Source organism: Giraffa tippelskirchi, chromosome 10, assembly GCF_054371585.1.
Source record: "Giraffa tippelskirchi isolate mGirTip1 chromosome 10, T2T-mGirTip1v1.2.pri, whole genome shotgun sequence".
NCBI lineage: Eukaryota > Metazoa > Chordata > Mammalia > Artiodactyla > Giraffidae > Giraffa > Giraffa tippelskirchi.
Window position 1 is genome coordinate 25,001,660 of NC_137284.1, and position 22,346 is coordinate 25,024,005.

Below are 22,346 nucleotides of genomic sequence, written 5' to 3' on the forward strand. Positions count from 1 at the left end.
GTAGAGAACACACTTGTGGACTCAGAGAAGGAACTGGAGAAGGTGAGCCAAATTGAGAGTGGCATTGACATATATACACTACCAGGTGTAAAGCAGCTAGTGGGAAGATGCTGTCCAGCACAGGGAGCTCAGCTTGGTGCTCTGTGATGACCTAGAGGGTGTGACGGAGGGAAGGTGTGAGGGAGGCTTAAGAGGGAGGGGATATGTGTATAATATGTATACATATAGCTGATTGACATTGTTGTACAGCTGAAACTAACACAACATTGTAAAGCAATTATACTCCAATTTAAAAAAAAAAAAAAGGAAAGAAACACTGCAAAACATTGTTTTAATGTTTGAATGCTATCGACCTTCAATCCTTTATGAATATTCAAGGTCTTTACTCCAGAAATTAAACTGTGCTATAATTTGGGGAACTCCCACCTCAAGGTGGGAGGTGGCACCTGTAATAAACATCCTAAAAACTATCTCATAGAAGTAAAATTATTTTGAAACCAGGAAACCTAATGATACTGCTTAGAGAATTGCTACCTCTGTGATACTGGATAAGTCATTCAGCCTCTCTGAGCCTCGGTTAATTCTTTTGTAGAAAGGGTATAGTCAGACTTCCTCCCATAGCTGAGGCAGAGATAAAGTTAGATGAATGCGTTTGCATGTGTCAGGTTATTCACTGTGAACTGGGAAAAGTACAGCAGCATGATTTTCCACTCAAATGAATCCTTGATCATTCATGCATTTTTAGCTGCTTAGTTATAATTTTACTTAGAAATATGATTTTTAAGAAACATTTAGAAAAACGTTTCAAGAACATTTCTTTTTTAAACTTAGAAATGTCTCCCTGTCAACATGGACTGCTCTGCAGGCAAGGGCAGGGAAAGACAGGCTGTGTATACGTGAGTGTACATGTGTGCATCGGTTTTGAGCAAAACAGGAGGTGGTCAGGGTGTTACTGTGACTGTCAGAAATCTGTCCTACGTGCCCTGTAAAGTGTTTGTAAGATCAGTTTTCTTCATGCAGCTTATCGCTTCCCTAATGATGAAACCTCCTTAACTTCACTTCTAAACAGGATGGGAAGATATTCTGCCGGCGGACAGCTTGTGATTGCCAGAATCCAAGTGTTGACCTTTTCTGCTGCCCAGAGTGTGACACCAGGGTCACAAGCCAATGTTTGGACCAAAATGGACACAAGCTCTATCGGAGTGGAGACAACTGGACTCACAGCTGCCAGCAGTGCCGGTGTCTGGTATGTTGTCTTCCTTCAGAGTGTTTTATCCCTTATACTCTCTATGGACTTTAGTTTCCTGCTATTTGTGATCCTGGGCAGGAAGATGGAGGTCCTGTGGCTAGTTAAGGGGCAAATGCTCTTCCAAAAGACATTCATATTCCACTGTTTGAAACAGCATGCAAGACATTTACATAGGACAAAGTTGGCCCAAGTTACTTTGCAACTGCTACTTTTTAGCAAATCCAGTACAATAAAAATCCCCAAATGACAGAAAGCTTTTGAGGCCTTGATCAGGAATTGTAGTTCTTACAGAGCCAAGTCTTTCATTTCTTGCGACATTACCAATAAAGATTCCAGTATGAGAGATAACAGAACATAGTAGAAATACCAGGGAATGATAGTGATTCTAGGCCATAGAGACCTAGAATCCAGTCCTGGTTCTCCCACATACAAGCTCTGTGTGATTAACTTGGGCAAGTCCCAGCATTTCACTTGATCATTCTTTCCTTCAGTGTATACAAGTGGATGAGCACCTATTTTGTAGGGCTGTTGTGAAGATCAGAGATATGTGTGAATGGCAAATATAGTAGTTGACACATAGAAAGTACTTAATGCACAGCAGTAACTACTGTTCATGTTTCCTGGATCAAAAAATTGGTTTCAAGAGCTAAACCTTCATATAGAAAAATGAAGGATTCCTTTGTATCTAAATATGGGGATACTAAGGGTATAATCAGGTTTGAGAAATTTCAGAGAAAAAGCTTAATTTCTGGAACTGGTTCTTTCTGTTTCAGATTATACCACAGACAGACATTCCTAATGTTGCAAAGACTTAAAATACATTATCATAGTGAATATGATATTCTATCTCTGAGGGAATTACAGCCAGTGGAGTTGAGTCATAACTAAGTCAATTTGTAATGGAAACTGTTAGCTGCATTTTGTAATGTAACATTTTCTAAAGTTAATGATTCAGTCTATAGATATTGCATAAAAACAGGCATTCAGAGACATCATGCTGTAAATTTCCATTAGATTTTCTAAAGTCACCTGGCGAATATGCAGATAATCTTAGTAGAAGTAATTCCTTCTTAATTACTCCTAATGCTGAGGAGTATAACTCAGACATATTCAAATCATAGCCATTTTTCACATCTCCCATTCAAGAACAAACTCAACACAACTATAGAATTAGCTCACATATCTGTCTGAAAAATTGCATTTCTAAGAAGCCAGCCTTCAGCACTCAGAAGAACGAGTATTCATTTTAGACATGAGATTTTTACATAATTTCAAGAGTATCCCCTGCCATCCCAGACCCTAATATTTTCTGGGAAAACTGATGCTAATGAATATAACTTTGTGATGACCTGAGAATATAGTGGGTTATATTTAATGTCAGTAATTTGCACATGCTAGATCCCAGTTGATGTAACAGTGATCATGGTGTGTGTGCTAAGTCACTTCAGTCATGTCTGACTCTGCAACCCTATGGACTGTAGCTTACCAGGCTCCTCTGCCCATGGGATTCTACAGGCAAGAATACTGGAATGGGTTGCCATGCCCATCCCCTGGGTCAGGGGATCTTCCTGATCCAGGGATTGAACCCATGTCTCTTACATTGCCTGCATTGGCAGGTGGGTTCTTTACCACTTGCACCACCTGGGAAGCCCCGTGAGCATGACAGACATTGGCAATCATGAAGCTGATCAAAGGCCATAATCTTGTGATGCTGAGTTTGAGTATGAGTTTGCATTAATTATAATAAGTGTCATGATAACAGAAAAGACTACGTGGAGAAACAGATCTGCTATGTGCAGTTCAGTGGGGCCACAGTTGCCAGTTTATAGACTACTTGGAGGCTGCATCTAAACTGTAACCCTGTACTGCACATTAGTGATGTATCACTAGCCAGACAGAACATTCAAAACCACTCTGAAATGGTTCTCCTGATATTGCACAACCTCAGTTCTAAATCTAACATAAGCAACTCAGTGTTGTGATGTTGTTGAAATAGTACAGTGACTCAGGTTCTCCCTTTGAGCTTAAGAAAAATAAGTTTCTCTTTATACACTAGCCAAGTATCATCTCTTTGTTCATTTGATTAGCATTTATCAACAAGGAATGTACTTATCAGGGAGATAAAGGAAAAAGCCCAGAATCGGAAAGCTCAAAACTTAATCTGGAATTGTATTAATAACTACAATAAGGATCAATAAGAATCACTATAAAAAATAATAATGGGTTGCCATTGGCACAGAGAGATGGGACCTACCTCTCTCCATGGCTACAATACAGGCAGTTGGCAAAAGCATCCTGGAGGAGATGATGTCTGTATTCCTCCTTTAAGGAGGAAGCACGTCATACCCACATAGCATCATACACATAATGATGCTAAAGTAGGAACAGTCAGTGAGGACAGTCATGGGGATTCCTGAGGATTTCCTGGGACTTTGGCAACCGGATTGTGCAAAAACCTAATGAGGAGGCTTTTTTTTTTTTTTTTTTACTTTTTCTCCATAGGAAGGAGAGGTAGACTGCTGGCCACTCACTTGCCCCAGTTTGAGCTGTGAGTACACAACTATCCTGGAAGGGGAATGTTGTCCCCGCTGTGTCAGTGACCCCTGCCTAGCTGATAATATCGCCTATGACATCAGAAAAACTTGCCTGGACACCTATGGCCTTTCAAGGCTTAGCGGCTCAGTGTGGACAATGGCTGGATCTCCCTGCACAACCTGCAAATGCAAGGTAATTGGGTGTCCTGAGGATAACCAGGCCTCGGACATGTGCCAGAGAACTCCTGCAGAAGGTCCACTCCTGATAGTTCTGAACGCACAGGTCCCAAGGGGCGTGGAAACACAGGCAGGCATTTGCTTCTCACCGGAGGTTAATCTGTCTGAATGGATGGTAGTTGTACTGTGTATAAAGGCAAATTCCAAATGAACATGGAACAAAACAGTCCTCTCTTGCCTTTGAAATATGGAATTTAAATAATTGACCATAGGCCCAATTATGGCTGATTTAAGCTATTTTTACCTGAATATGGGAAAGAAAGAAAAGATCTTTTTTCATCCTGGAAAAAAATTTTAAGCTCTTTCAGGAAACTGTCTATGTTAGAAGAAAGTGTTCTATAAATCTATGAAGTTGTTTGCTTTGTTTAATTATCACAGTGCCTAATCCAGGGACTTGAAGCTCTTGCTGCAAGATTAATTGACTGTGATTATTTTCTTGTCTTTTTGGAGGAGTTCCCATGAGGCATCCTCACATGTCTTTAAAATTAAAACTGACCCCTTCTTCCCTTCTAAGCTTATGGAGAGAGCTATGACTGTAGTAGACTTTAGGCAGGGTCAAATTTCTGCCGAAATATCTGCTTAAATTCCCATGATTAACCATGTTAAAAATATTAATCCATTTGATTATATCAAATCCTGGCTCGGTTTCAGGCATCAGTGGAAGGATCACAACTTTTTATGCTGTTATAAATGTGGGTTCTTTTTTTCTGAGGAGTATCATCTTAAAATGCAGCCCCAATAGGAAAAGGGCATCAAACTTCATAAAGCAAAAGTCATGGTCCCATATTCCTTCAACCCCATCAAACACAATGACCAGGGAATATACAGACCTATGGTATTCAGTATTATTTGTCTGAGGTCAGGCTTGAAATTCATTTAGGAGAATTATAAAGGTATATTTACATCGTGTGTGTGCCACATGCTCAGTTGCTCAGTGGTGTCTGACTCTTTGCAACACCATGGACTATATAGCCCACCAGGCTCCTCTGTCCATGGAATTTCCCAGGCAAGAATACTGTAGTGGTTGCTATTTTCTCCTTAAGGGGATCTTCCTGACTCAGAGACTGAACCAGCATCTCTTACATCTCCTGCATTGACAGGCAGATTCTTTACCACTGAGCCACCTGGGAAGCCCATATTTAATATTAATACATGTATTGATTTCTCATGAATTCCTAATAATTGATATGTACCTTCCCTCTCATAGTCACCATGAGAGAGTCTGTATTTACCCCTAATATGCCCGCCTTTCTGAAAGCCATTTTGGAGCTATTTTCAAGTTCTTTTTGGTATATTTGACTAGTTTTATTAATGGTAATTTATCTTTCAGAGGGTTAATTTTGGAAAGAATCTCAATTAGAGTAATTGTAGTGAATAAACAGTGTGAACAAACAAGTTGGAAATACAGAGGAGTCTCAAACATGGTCTGAGTTCAGGTGGGGTATATGAAGTTTCACTGCCAGCAGAACCCAACGAGAGGGACCCTGCAGGGTCTCATAAGTCTTGCCTTCCATTTTACTCCTCTTCTGGCATTTTTCTAATAATCGTTTTTATAGCATTCATGGAATTGGTCTCAAAATGTAGCTGATCATTTTGAATGTAAAAGTGGACACTGCGTATTGATTTGTATTCTATGTCTCTGGCTAATGCTTGTGTCTTGATGCACAGAATGGAAGTGTCTGCTGTTCTGTGGATCTGGAGTGTCTTCATAATAATTGAAGTATTTAAAATGGACTCATCATCGCAGAAGAAAAATGGACAAAATAACCATTCAACATGATGAAGAAGGAGTTGGTGTTTTGGTTTTGTTTGTTTTTTTTAAACCACAGACAATTACCAAAGTTTCCATTGAAGGAAGGTGTTTGGGGGTTGCCTTTCGGACCTACCATGTTGCTCATTCTTGCTAACCTAGTCTAGGTGACCTACAGTGCATTGCACTTAACTCTATAATTGTTAAAAAAAAAAAAAAGTTTCCCGTGTTGTAAATCACGTTTCCCTTATCAGATCATTTACAGACACATTTAAATGATCTCATGGTAAATGTTGATGTATTTTTTGGTTTATTTTGTGTATGAACATAATACAGACTTGGCTCCTTTTATTTATTTTTTCTGGATTTTTGGATCAAATTCTACAATAAAGTTGCCTGTTGTGATTTTTGTCCCATCCACTGAATACTTCATATTCAGATTCCTGTGAAATGTATTAATATGTGTGTGTACAGCCTAACTGCATCTTAAATTGCAAACTGTGAAACACACCTAGATCCCCACTCACTCAGCTTAAAGCAGCTGAAAGCTGTTATGATGTGATATGTTAAAGAAGGGAAAGACCACAGACATAAATAAATAATTATTTTGAAAAGAGCTTTCTCCTCCCTCTTACAAACAAAATGAAACAAAATCTTAAGCCACAATTTAGAAGCAGCAATGCTTGCAGCCTTTTCTGGCATTGAAAGAGAAAGTATCTTTGCATCGGTTTTATATAGTATTTAATAACTTACAGGGCATCCGTGGTGGCTCAGCTGGTAAAGAATCCACCTACCATGTGGGAGACCTGGGTTCTATCCCTGGGTTGGGAAGTTCCCCTGGAGAAGGGAAAGGCTACCCGCTCCAGTATTCTGGCCTGGAGAATTCCATGGACTGTATAGTCCATGGGGTCGCAAAGAGTCGGACATGACTGAGTGACTTTCGCTTTCACTTTAATAACTGACAAGGGACTTCCATGCCTATTCATACAAGTTGCCATTATAGCATAGGTGCAGGGTATTATTCCTACATTATGTAAGAGTAAATTAATGTATCCCAGTCAACCAATTTGTTCAGATCTAGTTGACTTATAACACACTGGGATTGTTAATCAGGTCTCCTGATGCCTTCCCAATAATATTTTTGACTAAACTATGGAACATCTTATATGGTAGAGGATATAATTTTAAGAAAGCCATTTATATATTCAGTAGCTATTTTAGAACACTGAATATTTTCATTTGAGCCACTACCATTATTTTTAAAAGTTGGCAGTTACTGAGTTACACAAAATGAATAAAATGTGCAAATGGCATTGTATCTGAGCTGAAAATTCAAACTTAGGTTGTAGTTTCAAGTGAACCACATCTAAGTGTTTCTAATACCTAAGGATTCTGAATTCATCATTGTTCTGAATCAAGTTGGTTCATGAAATTTTGTGCACAAAATCAAAGACCTAAGTTGTTAAGTCAGTCATGCTAAATATATTTTAAATCCCCAATATTAATATAATTATTAATTAAAAATTATAAGTTCATATCACTCATTTATTGATATTTGTCAATATTTTGTGATGATATACGACTGAAGCGACTTAGCAGCAGCAGCAGAATTCACTACATGAGATCAATTTCATGTGCTAAATTATGATATAGCAGTTAAAGCTCTATTTGACAACTGCTGCTATAGTATGGTAAATTAGAACACATCTCTATTTTAAGTATTTAAATGTATTCCTGGAACAGAGATTTTGAAAATCATCTAGAAAATATTTAGGGAACCTCCATTAAAAATACCTGCCAATTATCAGTGAAAAAACAAAGGCAAATTAAGAATCATCTGTGATTGTATAAGTGATGGGCTGGCAAACTCTGGTCCCTTGAGTCAAATCTGGCCATCTGCCTATTTCATTGGAACACAGCCATGCACATTCATTTATATATTCTCTATTGCTGAAGAAAATGACAGGACTGAGTAGTTCCAACAAAGATACAAGACCAAAAATATCACCATCTTGACTCTAAAAAACGTTTGCCAGTGTCTGGTGTAAATGATGACTAAATATTGGTATGAATTTTAGAATATCTGTTTCCATTTTTTTCTAGGGAATTCCCAGAATTTAATAGTTTTCATTGAATCTATATATATTCATACTTTGCTGCAGAGCCATTAGCATCGATGGCTCATCCTAAAAACTGGTGTTTTACAACTACAATCATAAGACTCAGTATTTTCTTTTCATTTCAGTTCAGTTAAATTTAATCTGTGCTAACTTGACAAAATGTTACTAATATTTAGTAGCACAATTGAAACTACTCCCAACTCCTATCAATAAGAGGTTTACTTCCTATGAAATAATTGATGACATTTTCTTATTAAAAATTGAGTACTTTATTCATAAAGTACTATATTAAGCTCTGCTGGGGAAATCAAAAGATGAACAGACTAGTTTTTACTTTAAAGATCACCATTATGTGGTCCTTTAGAAGGTGCTGGCAATCTTTAATCCATGAGGGGATCCTATTGAAATAAATTACTGCCTGAAATATCTTCTCCAGCCAGAAATTGAAAAACATTATTTTTAAAAGTGTGGTGAATCTCCTGATGAAAAGTGTTTTAAGTCTCGTGCTCTGATTTACATTGTGAAATGGATATCCGTTTAATGAACCAAAAAGTGTTTGACGAACATATCTCCTTACAGATTATAACCACTGTCTGCAACTGTAACATACGCATTGGTAAGAAACAATGGTAAATGCATAAGCAATTATGTAGCTACCCTCCAGTTTTCAATACTGTAAAAGCACTGTGATTCAGGAGAGTAGAATATGAAGGGAGATGGAAGTCCTATATATTAACAAGAAGCATCTATTAAACATAAATTTTGCTTCATTTCCTTCTAAGTTGCATATGAAATATATGTATATACATATATCATGTTATATATAGGTACCATATATAATCGATATATATATTTATATGCAATTGATATATATTAATGTACTATGTATTCATATGCAATATATATATTTATTTAGTGTCAGAGCGTCCCCTCTTCTAAGCTTTCTAGCGCTACACTAATTGTCACTGTTAAGGACTTAATATACATTTTCCTTGTATTATGCAATAGGCTAAGCTGTATACAATCTTTGTTTTCTATTATTCAGCCTAGTGCCTTGCATAGGGTAGTTTTTCTATTAATTCTTTTAAATTCATAATCTTTTATAGCATCAAAAAGTTTTCATGGGGTGGTGAAAACAACCTACTCTGGTGGCTTTCAGATGTTCTTAAGCAATAAGACTGGTTTAAAATTAAATTTATTCATTGCTTTACTGTAAAAATCAGATAAAAGCAGAATATCTCTGCTTGGAACAAAGGATGGAGAGTTAGAATACCTTCATATATCCCACCACAACTCACAGACATCAACAGAGTACAGCTTGAAAGCCACTGATCAAACTTGTCACCTTCACTTCTGCAAATGAAACCAACACTCAGATATTAGGTCGATTGCCCAGAGTTCATAATTAACTTGTCATGGACTTAGAGCCACCACCTAATCCATCCTAGTTTTCTCTCTGCCATCATCATAATGATTTCAAATGATTTTTTTTTTTGTCAAATTTCAATTTCAAGTGAGCTTTTCTTATTCCTTCCAAATGAATGACACCAGAAAGCAGTCATAAGTTCAGGCCAAGATAGTGGAGTAAGAAGATCCTGAGCTCATCAGCTCTCACAGCCACAACTATTGAGGAGAAAGACCAGGATATAATAGAAAAGATCTTCTACAACTGAAGATACAAAGAAGGAACCATAATGAGATGAGTGGGAGGGATGGAGTTATGATATTGTCAAGACCCATAAGTCCAGGTGAGTGACCCACAAATGGGAGAATAATTGCAACTGCAGAGATTCTCCTTAAGAAGTAATGAATCTGAGCCCTACATCAGGATCCTCAGGCTGTGAGTCTTATACCAAGAAAAGGAGTCCCCAGAACATTTGAAGGGCATTGGGACTTTCTTTCAGAAGACCCAGATGCCTATGGGAAATAGAGACTACACTCGTAAATGCTGCACACAAAATCTCACACACTCCAGGACCCAAGGCAGAGATCTGAGTCACATCTACTTGCTGATCTTGGAGAGTCTCCTAGATAGTCAGGAGGCAACTGGAACTCACCCTAGGGATAGTGATCCTGGTGGGAGTCATTTATTGGAGACTGTTCTACTAATGGACACAAATGGTGGTAAGTGTCATTTTGCCAATCCTCCCTTTAGCTTATTAGCACTGAGAGCTTTCCCTACTTACTAACCTGTAGGCCCAAGTACTAGGATGCCTCAGGCCAAGCAATTAGCCAGGTGGGGGAAAAGCCACACCCACTAGTAGGCAAGTTGCCTTAAGACCTCCTGAGCCCACAGCCACCCCAGGACTTGACCTTGTCCACCAACGGGACCCAGCTCCAAATACCAGCAGACAGGAACTAGCCAAGGAACCCCTCAGGGCTCTGCAGCAAGAGACCCCAGAATCCAACTCTGCCCACCAATGAATAGGAAGTAGCCTCAGGACCCCCACTGCCTTAGACCAACCCACCACCAGGCTGATACACCAGTTCCAGGGCCCTGAGGACTCTACAACTAGAAACCATGGGATTCAGGTCCACCTAACCAGTGGGGAGATAACAGCCCTGGGACCACCACAACCTCCCAGTCTACAGTGGCAGAAAATCTCCCTCCTACCAGCTAGACAGCACCAGCTCTAGGAACCTCTCAGCCCTGGTCCTACTCACCGACAAGCCAACACCAGTTCTGAGACATCTTGGGCCTCTCAGCCAGCTGTCATGGGATCTCATTCCTTCCATCAGTGGGCCAACACAAACTTTGGGACCCTGAAGCCAAATGTATAAGCACCTGGCCCTGACCACCAGTAGACCAATAGGACACCCAGGTCTCTGCACTCAAAGACTCAAGGAGTTCTGCCCACCAGTGGTAGCCATCAGTCCCAGATTCCCCTGACCTTGAAACCTTCCCAGTAACAGGTGGACATGAGCACTAGGATCACTGTAGCCCCATAGCCTGTCTTGTCAGGACCCAGCAAATATACCATAAGGCCTGAATCAGCCCCAGGACACCAAGGGCTCTGGTCCTGCCCACCAGGCCAATGCCAACTCTGAGATACTTTGATCTCAGCCAGCTGCCCTGGGATCCAGCCCCACTCACTAGTAGGTCAGCACTAGCTTTGGGATACCTAGGAAACTGCAGCCAGTCATGTCAAGAAACAATATCTACCAGCAGGTCAACACTAGACCATGGAATCCTGGCCCCACAACCACCCAACCCCAGAACCTACCAGATACATAGAAATAAACACAGAAAATTTGGCAAAAAAAAAAAAAAAATAGTGAAAGGAACGTGTTACAAATGAAGGAATGAGAACACCCCAGAAGAAGAACGAAGAAATGTGGAGATAGGGAATTAACCCAATAAAGAGATAAGGTAATGATCGTAAATATGATCAGAGAACTTAAGAGAAAATGGATGAACACACGGAGATGTTTATCAAAGAAAAGATGTAAGAAAGAACAAAATGGAGCTGAAGAATACAATAACTGAAATAAAAAATGCATTTGAAGGAATGAATAGTAGATTAGAACAGGGGTCCCCAACCTCCAAAGTCTAATGCCTAATGAAGTGAAGTAAAGTGAACAATAAATATAATATATTTAAATCATTCTGAAACCATTCCTCTTATTTCGTCCATGGAAAAACTGTCTTCCATGAAACCAGTTTCTGGGGCCAAAAAGGTTGGGGACTGCTGGATTACAAGATACAGAAAAAGAGATCAATGAACTGTAAGGCAGAGTAATGGAAATCACTGAATCTGACTAAAAAAGAAAAAAAAGGAATAAAAACCAGTGAGAACATTTTTAAAAACCTTTTTGACAACATCACATGGATCACAGTCTTGTCTAACTCAATGAAACTACAAGTCATGCCATGTAGGATCACCCAAGACGGACGGGTCATGGTGAAAAGTTCTGACAAAACGTGGTCCGCTGGAGAAGGGAATGGCAAATAACTTCAGCATTCTTGCCTTGAGAAACCCATGAACAATATGAAAAGGCAAAAAGTATAACACTGAAAGATGAACAGGTTGGTAGGTGCCAACATGCTACTGGAGAAGAGTGTAGAAATAGCTCCAGAAGGAATGAAAAGGCTGAACCAAAGCAGAAACAGTGCCCAGTTGTGTATGTGTCTGGTGATGAAAGTAAAGTCTGATGTTATAAAGAACAATATTGCATAGGAACTTGGAATGCTAGGTCCATAAATCAAGGTAAATCGGAAGTGGTCAAACAGGGGACAGCAAGTGTGAATATCAACATTTTAGGAATCAGTGAACTAAAATGGATGGGAATTGGTGAGTTTTATTTAGATAATCATTCTGTCTATTACTTTGGGCAAGAATTCCTTAGAAGAAATGGAGTAGCCTTCATAGTCAACAAAAGAGTCCAAAATGGGTGGAGTCTCAAAAATGACAAAATGATTTCTGTTTATTACCAAGTCAAACCATTTACTTGGATCACAGTAATCCAAGTCTATGCTCCAACCACAAATGCCAAAGAAGCTGAAGTGGAATGGTTCCATGAAGACCTACAAGACCTTCTAGAACAGCAAAAAAAGATGTCCTTTTCATTAGAGGGGAGAGGAATGCAAAAGTAGAAAATCAAGAGATACTTGGAGCAACAGGTAAGTTTGGCCTTGGATTACAAAGTAAAGCAGGGAAAAGGCTAACAGAATTTTGCCAAGAGAATGCACTAGTCATAGCAAACACCCTCTTCCAACAACACAAGAGATGACTCTACATATGGACATCACCAGATTGTAAATACTGAAATCAGATTAATTATATTTGCAGCTGAAGATAGAGAAGCTCTATACAGTCAGCAAAAACAAGACTGGGAGCTGACTGTGGCTCAGATCATAAACGCCTTATAGCAAAATTCAGACTTAAACTGAAGAAAGTAGGGAAAACTACTAGGCCATTCAGGAATGACCTAAATCAAATCCCTTACACTGGAAGTGACAAATAGATTCAAGGGATTAGATCTAGTAGACAAAGTGCCTGAAGAATAATGGACGGAGATTTCTACCATTGTACAGGAAGTGGTGATCAATACCATCCCCCCAAAAAGAAAGGCAAAATGGTTGTCTGAGAAGGCCTTACAGATAGCTGAGAATAGAATAGAAGTGAAAGGCAAAGGAGAAAAGGAAAGATATACCCAGAATGGGTATATTATTCCAAAGAACAGCAAGGAGATATAAGAAAACCTTCATAAGTGAATACCACAAAGAAATAGAGAAAAACAATAGAAAACAAAAGACTAGAGGTCTCTTCAAGAAAATTAGAGATACCAAGGGAATATTTCATACAAAGATAGGCACAGTAAGGACAGAAATAGTATGGACTTAACAGAAGCAGAAGATATTAAGAAGAGGTGGCAAGAAGACACAGAGGAACTATACAAAAAGATCTTAATGACCTGGAAACCACAATGGTATGATCACTCACCTAGAGCCAGACATCCTAGAGTGCAAAATTAAGTGGGCCTTAGGCAGCATCACTACAAACAAAGCTAGTGGAGGTGATGGAATTCCAACTGAGCTATTTCAAATCCTAAAAGATGATGCTGTGAAAGTGCTGCACTAAGTATGCCAGCAAATTTGGGAAACTCAGGAGTGGCCACAGGACTGGAGAAGGTCAGTTTTCATTCCAAACCCCAAGAAAGGCAATGCCAAAGAACACTCAAACTACTGTGCAATTGCACTCATGTCACATGCTAGCAAAGTAATATTCAAAATCCTTCAGGCTACGCTTCAATAGCATGTGAACTGAGAACATCTAGATGTACAAGCTGGATTTAGAAAGGCAGAGAAACCAGAGACCAAATTGCCAACATCAGCTGGATCATAGAAAAAGGAAGAGAATTCCAGAAAAACATCTACTTCTGCTTCATTGACTACACTAAAGCCTTTGACTGTGTGCATCACAACAAACTGGAAAATTCTTAAAGAGATGTGAATACCAGACCATCTTACCTGCCCTCTGAGAACCCTATATGCAGATCAAGAAGCAACAGTTAGAACCCGGACATGGAAAAAATGGACTGATTCAAAATTGGGAAAGGAGTACATCAAGGATGTATATTATCATATTGAATATGTATAATTTCACCCTATTTATTTAACTTAAATGCAGAGTACATCATGTGAAATTTCAGGTTAGATGAAGCACAAGCTGGAATCAAGATTGCTGAAAGAAATATCAATAACCTCAGATATGCAGATGACACCACCCTTATGGCAGAAAGTGAAGAGGAGCGAAAGAGCCTGTTGATGAAGGTGAAAGAACAGAGTGAAAAAGCTGGCTTAAAACTCAACATTCAGAAAACTAAGATCATGGCATCCTGTCCCATCACTTCATGGCAAATAGATGGGCCAACAATGGAAACAGTGAGAGACTTTATTTTCTTGGGCTCCAAAATCACTGCAGATGGTGACTGCAGCCATGAAATTAAAACACACTTGGAAGGAAAGCTATGACAAATATAGACAGCATATAAAAACCAGAGACATTACTTTGCCAACAAAGTTCTATATATTCAAAGCTACGGTTTTTCCAGTAGTCATGTATGGATGTGTATGGATGTGATAGTTGGACAATAAAGAAGGCTGAGCACTGAAGAAATGATGTTTTCAAACTGGGTGTTGGACAAGATCCTTGAGAGTCACTTGTACAGCAATGAGATCAAACCAGTCAATGTAAAGGAAATAAACCCTGAATATTCACTGATATTGAAGCTGAAGTTGCAATAATTTGGCCATCTGATACAAAGAGCCAGCTCATTGGAAAGACTCTAATGCTGGAAAATATTGAAGGCAGGAGGAGAAGGGGATGACAGAGGACGAGATGGATGGATGGCATCATCCATCCAATGGTCTCAATGGACATGAGTTTGAGAAAACTCTGGGAGATGGTAAAGGTAGAAACTCTGGCATGCTGTAGTCCATGGGGTCACAAAGTGTCAGACGCAACTGAGCAACTGAACCACAACAACAAATGACAACATCAAACGTACTAACATTTGCATTATAGAGGTCCCAGAAGGAGAAGAGAGGAAAGGGGTAGATAACATATTTGAAGCTATTTTAGCTGAAAACTTTCCTAACCTTGGAAAGGTGAAGTCCTTTCCAAGACACCCAGGTCCAGGAAGCACAAAAAATTCCAAGTAGGATCAAGCCATAGAGGGCCACCCCCAGATACCTCATAATTAAAATGTCAAAAAATAAAGAGAATATGAAAAGCAGAAAGGGAAAAGCAACAATTACAGTAAAGGAACTCCTATGAGGCTATCTGCTGATTTTTCAGCAGAAACTCTGAAGGCCAAAAGGGAGTGTCATGATAAACTTAAAGTGATAAAAGGGAAAATCTATGACCAAGAATATTCTACCCAGAAATGCTTTCATTCATATTTCATGGAAAGGTAAAAAGCTTTACAGACAAGAATATGATGAAGATGGCAGAATTATAGAACATGAAGCTTACCTCCTCCCACTATCAAAAATAAATCTACATGTTGAACAATTCTCACAGAATATCTACTGAACATTTGCATAAGACCTCAGACTGCTGAGAGGGAAAGAAAATCTCCACATAACTACGTATAACAGAAGAAAAAAAGAAAAAGATTTCAGGATGATACCTGTGATCCTGGGAGGGAGCTGTGAAAGAGCAAAGTTTTTTGCACCCCAGGAAGCCCCTCCACTAGTGAGAAGATTGGCCAGGACAGAAAAAGAGCCTTAGAGGAGAATATAGAAACTGGTTTACAGCAGCCAGACTGGAGGGAGAACTGCACAGATGGTCATTGCTGCTTTCCTGCACTCCCTAGCTTGAGACTCATGTCCACTAGTGTGGACAAGTTCTCAGTGTTGGAAATCAGGATTTGGAGATCCGACCCAAGGAGAGGACTGGGATCGGATGGACAGAAACAGCAAGGTAGGGCTGGAATCTGGTGTGATTGCAACTGAGGGTGTACATGGAGAAAGCCCAGGTTGTCTTACAGGTCAGGTGCCATTGTTTGGGGGGGGGTGCATGAAGGGAGGGGTGGGACCTGCCATTGTAGCCTTTGTCCATGTCCATGTGTTCACAGAAGGCAGGACACCTTCTGCATAGGTTTAAGGGGTTATCCTGAACTGGCACCATTCACTTGAACTCCAAGAGTGGATTCTACACTTGTCAACATATATGCATCTAATACAGGAGCACCCACATATATAAAACAAATACTAACAGACATAAATGGAGAAATTGAGAGGAAAATGATAATAGTAAGAGACTTTAACACCCCAATCACATCAATGCAAAGATCTTCTGGACAGAAAATCCATTAGGCAAAAGAGATCTTAAATTATACCACAGAACAGTTAGACTTAACTGACCTTTTCAGGGAACTACATCCAAAAACCCACAATACACATTCTTCTCAAATGCAAATGAAATATTCTCTAGGACTGACCATATACTAGTGCACAAAACAAGACTCAACAAATTTAAGAGTATAGAAATTATCTCAAGTATCTTTTCTGTCCATATAGCATGAAATTAGAAATTAACCACAGAAAATTAAATGCAGGGAAAAAAGATTACATGGAGACTAAATAATATACTACCAAAAAAACCAATGGGTCAATGATGAAATCAGAAATTTTTTTTAATCCCTTGAGACAAATGAAACTAAAATCACAACCACAGAAAATCTATGAGATGCAGCAGAAGCAGTTCTTAAAAGGAAGTTCACAGTGATACAGGCTTTCCTCTAAAAAACAAGAAAAATCTCAAATAAAAAACCTAACCTACCACTTAAAAAAGAATTAGAAAAAGAAGAACAAATAAAACCTAGACTCAGCAGAAGAAAGGAAATAATAAAGGTCAGAGAGGAAATAAATAAAATGGATATTAAAAAAATAGAAAAATCAGTAAAACCAATAGCTGGTTCTTTGAAAGGGTAAACAAGGTTGACAAAAACCTCTGGCCACGTTCACTAAGGAAAAGAGAGAACCCAAGTAAGCAAAATTAAAAAGGAGACATAAAAACTGATACTGGAGAAATACAAAGAAACCTAAAGAAATACTATGAGCAATTGTATGCCAACAAATCTGACAACCTTGAAGTAATGGACAAGTTTCTATAAACACAAAGCCCATTAAAACCGAATCAAGAAGAAATAGATAATTTGAACAGACTGATCAATAGAAGTGAAGTAGAATATGTAGCTTAATAAACTTCTTACAAACAAAAATCCAGGAACAAATGGCTTCACAGGAAAATTCTACCAAACATACAAATAGCTACTATCACCCTGATACCAAAACCAAAACAAAGACACTACCAATAAAGAAAATTACAGGCCAATATCTTTGGTGACTATAAATGCAAAAATTTTGAACAAAATATTAGCAAAACACATCCAACCACACATAAAAAAGTTCATATATCACAACCAAGTGGGATTCATCCCAAGTTCACAAGGATGATTCAACATACACAATGCGATAAGCCACATAAACAAAAGACAAAAACTACATGATCATCTCAATCACTTGACAAAATTCAACACCCATTCATGATAAAAACTAACTAAAGTGGGTATAGAGGTAATATCTCACTACAATAGAAGCTATTTATGACAAACCCACAGCCAATATAATATTAAATGGTAAAAAGCTGAAAGCCCTATCGCTAAAATCTGGAACAGACAAGGATGCCTACTGTCACCTCTTCTATTCAACACAGTATATGCACAGCAATCAGACAAAGAAATAAAAGGTAAAATATGATGTCAAAGATGTCACACACAAAAACAGAATATTACAGGCCACCAATTAGCAAACTCATCATTAACATTAACAAGCTCAAATTCAACAATACATTAAAAGAATCATACATGATGACTAGGTGTGATTCATCCCAGAGATTGGCGAGGGAAATGGCAATCCCCTCCAGTATTCTTGCCTGGAGAATCCCATGGATAGAGAAGTCTGGCAGGCTATGGTCTATGCAGTCACGAAGAGTTGGACACAGCTGAGTGACTGAGCACATATGCATGCAGGCAAGGATGGTTCAATACCCACAAATCAATGTAATATACCATATTAACAAATTGTAGAATAAGAAATTATATGATTATCCTAGTAAATACTGAAAAAGGTTTTTACAAAATTCAGTATCCATCTATGATAAAAACTGACTACAAGGTGGATATTAAGGGAATATACCTCAACATAATGAACATCATTTTTGATAAGCCCACAAGTAACATCATACTAAATGGTGGAAGCCTGATAGCATTTTCTCTAAGATAAGGGACAACACATGGATGCCCAATCTTATCACTTTCATTCAACACAGTACTGGAAGTCCTAGCTACAGCAATCAGACAAGAAAAAGAAATCATAGCAATCCAAATTGAAGAAGTAAAACTGTCATGTTACTAGAGTAGAAAATCCTAAAGAGGCCACAAAAATTTTGTTAGAGCTCATCAATGAGCTTTTTTTTTTTTATTGGTAAAGTTTGAGGGTAAAAAATTAATATAAAGAAATCTGTTCCATTTCTACACAATAACAATGAACTCTCAGAAAGAGAATTTAACAATTCCACTTACCATTGCATAAAAAATACATAAGTATATATATATATATAAAACTAAGGAAGTAAAAATTTGTACCAGGAAAACTATAAGATACCGATAAAATAAATTGAGGATGACACAGATGGAATGATATACTGTGTTCATGGAATGGAAGAATTGATATTGTTAAAATGTCCATACTACTAAAGGCAGTTTAAAATTCAGTTCTCTCCCTATCAAAATATTCATGACATTTCACAGAACTGGAAAAAATGATCTTAAAATTGATTTGGAACTACAAAAGACCCTGTATAGCCAAGGCCCTTTTGTGAAAAAATGTAGAGCTGGAGATATGCTCCCCAACTTTAGACTATAGTGCAAAGCTACGGTAATCAAAATGAATATAGTACTGGCACAAAAACAGATACATAGATCATTGGAACAGAATAGAGATCCAAGAAATAAACCCATGCATTTATGATTACCCCATGACAAATGAGGCAAGAATATACAATGGGGAAAAGAGTCTTTTCAATAAGTGGTGCTGGAAAAACAAGATAGCCACATGTAAAACAATCATATTACAGCATTTCCTCACAACATATACAAAAATAAACTCAAAATGCATTAAAGACCTAAATGTAAGACCTAAAAATCATAAACCTCTTCAAGAAACCATAGGCAAAGGATTCTTTAGCATACATTTTGGCAATATTTTTTTTTTGTACTGTCCTCTCAGGCAAAGAAAACAAAAACAAATTAAACAACAACAACAAACCACAAATGAGGCCCAATTAAACATAGCTTTTGGTACTCAAAGAAAACAAAAACAAATTAAACAACAACAACAAACCACAAATGAGGCCCAATTAAACATAGCTTTTGGTACTCAAAAGAAACCACTGACAAATGAAAAAGCAGACTACTAAATGGGAGAAAATATTTGCAAACAATATGACCCATAAGGGGTTAACAAACAAGATGTAAAATAGTAAGAGCTTATATAACTCAATATCAGAAAAACAAACACCCTGAATAAAAAATCGGCAGAAGATCTGAGAAGACATTTCTCCAAAGATGATATACAGATGGTTAACAGACATGTGAAAAGATGCTCAACATGGATAATCAGAGAAATGCAAATCAAACCAAAAATGAGATGTCACTTTACCTCTGTCAGAATGAATATTGTCAAATAGACCACAAATAACAAATGATGACGATCTGGAGAAAATGGGACACTTGTATGCTGTTGGTAGAAATGCATGGCATATTCAGAAATAAATTCAGAAAACATTTCTCAAAACCCGTCTTTGCATCAGCTTGCTGCATCTGCTCTATCCTCATTTGATTTCTTGGTTTTTGTAAGTTGGTACCATAATAAGTTTTGTGATTCATAACTGTGATGCCATCTTATGTTATAGCTTCAAATGCAAATAATCAAACACTGAGGAAGATCTCCTTGATTAATCTGAGAATATAACCACCGCCACCACCACCACTACAACACTAGATTGTAGTGACCAACTCTCTAAGAGAGTGCCATAGTGGAATGAAAAGATTTTGAGGAGAAATGTGGTAAATTATCAGAAAAATGATAGTTAACTAATTTGCAGCAGCTTTTCAATAGCTGAATTTTTGGAAAAAATGAAATTTATTATTGAGACAGGAAATAAGACACCAAATAGAAATATTTTAAAACATATAAAGGCTTCCCTAGAGGTAAAGAATCTGCCTGCAATGCAGGAGACCCAGATCAATCCCTGGGTTGGGAAGATTTCCTGAAGAAGGGAATGGCTACCCACTCCAGTATTCTTGCCTGGAGAATTCCATGGACAAAGGAGCCTGGCAGGCTGTATACAGTCCATGGGTTGCAAAGAGTCGGACACGAATGAACAACCAATACTAAACACATATAAATGCAAATTAACACCGAGTTATTTGCAGTTGGTGTGCCAATCTCATGTGATAAAAATATTCAACTCTAAAAGGGACATTTACACACTTTCATAGCAATTTAGCACTATTGTTTTAGGAAAGTAAAGAACCGAACAAAGATAAAGATGGGACACGGGAATGCTACTTTTATATGCAAAACTAAAATATATATTCTTTTGATCAAAAACATCAAGCAGTAACTTCAGCAGCTCGAGAAACTTAAAATATTTTAAAGAAAATAGAACAAGATTCCGGTCCAAGATGGCAGAGTAGAAGGATGTGTGCTCATCTCCTCCTATGAAAGCAACAAAATCACAACTAGCTATTGAACAATCATGGACAGGAGGATACGGGAACCTACCAAAAAAGATTACTCCATTTCCAAAGACAAAGGAGCCTCAGCAAGATGGTAGGAGGGACACAATCACGATAAAATCAAATCCTATATCCACCAGGTGGGTGACCCACAAACTGGAGAACAATAATACCAAAGAAGTTCTTCCACTGTTGTGAAGGTTCTGAACCTCACATCAGGCTTCCCAGCCTGGGAATCTGACAGAGGGGCTGGGAATCCCCAGGGAATCTGACCTTGAGGACCAGTGGGATTGATTATTCGACTTCCACAGGACTGGGGGAAAGAGACTCCAGTCTTGGAGGGCACAAACAAAATCTTGCATGTGTCAAGACTCAGAGGAAAGGAGCAGTGACCCCTCAGGAGACTGAAATGAAATTACTTGCTAGTGTTGGAGGGTATCCTGTGGAGGTGTGGTTCAGCTGGAGCTTACCACAGGGACAGGTCACTGGCAGCAGCAGGATGGGAAGGTCCCCTTTGGCATAAACCCTCTTGGAGGTCACCATAGACTACCATAGACTCCGGGGCTGTGTCACTTCAGGTCTAACAATTGACAGGAAGGAGTGCAACCCCACTGATCAGCAGATAATTGGACTAAAGCTTTACAGAGCAAGGCCATCCCCACCAGAGCAAGACCCAGTTTTTCCCACCACCAGTCCCTCCCATGTAAGTTTAAGGGCTTACACGAGGCTCTTAGACTTCTCCATCAGAGGCCAGACAGAAAAAGCAAGAAGAACACAGTTCACCACATTATGGAAAGTTAATAAGTGTGAAAAAGCAGAAAGTTATGTCACAGATAAAGGGACAATATAAAATCCCAGAAAAACTAAATGAAGCAACCTTCCATAAAAAGACTTCAGAATAATGATAGTGAAGATGATTCAGCGTCTCAGAAAAAGGCTGGAGGCAAAGACTTAGAAGATGCAAGAAATGTTCACTGAACACCTACAAGAACTAAAGAACAAACAGAGATGAATAATACATTAGAAGGAATCAACAGCAGAATGACTGAGGTAGAAAACAAATTAATGAACTGGAGGACATGGTGGCAATGGTGGAAATCACTGCCACAAAACAGAATATAGAAATAAGAATGAAAAGAAATGAAGACAGCCTAAGAGACCTTTGGGACAGCATTAAATGTACCAACATTCACATTATAGGGGTCCCATAAGGAGAAGAGAGAAAGGACCTGAGAAAATATTTGAAGAGATAATAGCTGAAAACTTCCTAAACATGGGAAAGAAAATAGTCAACCAAGTCCAGAAGTACAGAGAATCCCAGGAAGGATAAACCCACAGAGGAACACACCAAGACACACAGAAATCAAACTGACGAAAATTAAAGACAGAGATAAAATATTCAAAGCAACAGAGGAAAAACAACAAATAACATACAAGGGAGTTCCCATCAGGTTATCAACTATCAACAGAAACTCTATAAGCCAGAAGGGAATGGCATGATGTACTTAAAGTGATGAAAGGGAGGAATTGGAATCCAACAATACTCTACCCAGCAAGACTTTCCTTCTGATTTGATGGAGAAATCAAAAGCTTTCCAGACAAGCAAAAGTTAAGAGAATTCAGCACCACCAAACCAGCTTTAC

General features: G+C 38.5%; 1 protein-coding gene and 1 long non-coding RNA gene across 5 annotated transcripts in view; one reads left to right on the forward strand and one right to left on the reverse strand.

Moving 5' to 3' along the window:
• NELL1 (neural EGFL like 1) overlaps positions 1-6,175 on the forward strand; it is a 987,615-nt gene extending 981,440 nt beyond the window's left edge. For both annotated transcript variants that reach the window (XM_081533741.1, XM_081533740.1), the window contains 3 exons: positions 1,070-1,246; positions 3,752-3,976; positions 5,689-6,175. In XM_081533741.1, the coding sequence (XP_081389867.1) occupies positions 1,070-1,246; positions 3,752-3,976; positions 5,689-5,739 (453 nt within the window). In that variant the 3' untranslated portion in view covers positions 5,740-6,175. The remainder of the gene's footprint in view (positions 1-1,069; positions 1,247-3,751; positions 3,977-5,688) is intronic.
• The window catches only part of LOC145523457 (uncharacterized), a 245,234-nt gene that overhangs the window by 58,145 nt on the left and 164,743 nt on the right, over positions 1-22,346 (reverse strand). The window lies entirely within an intron of this gene.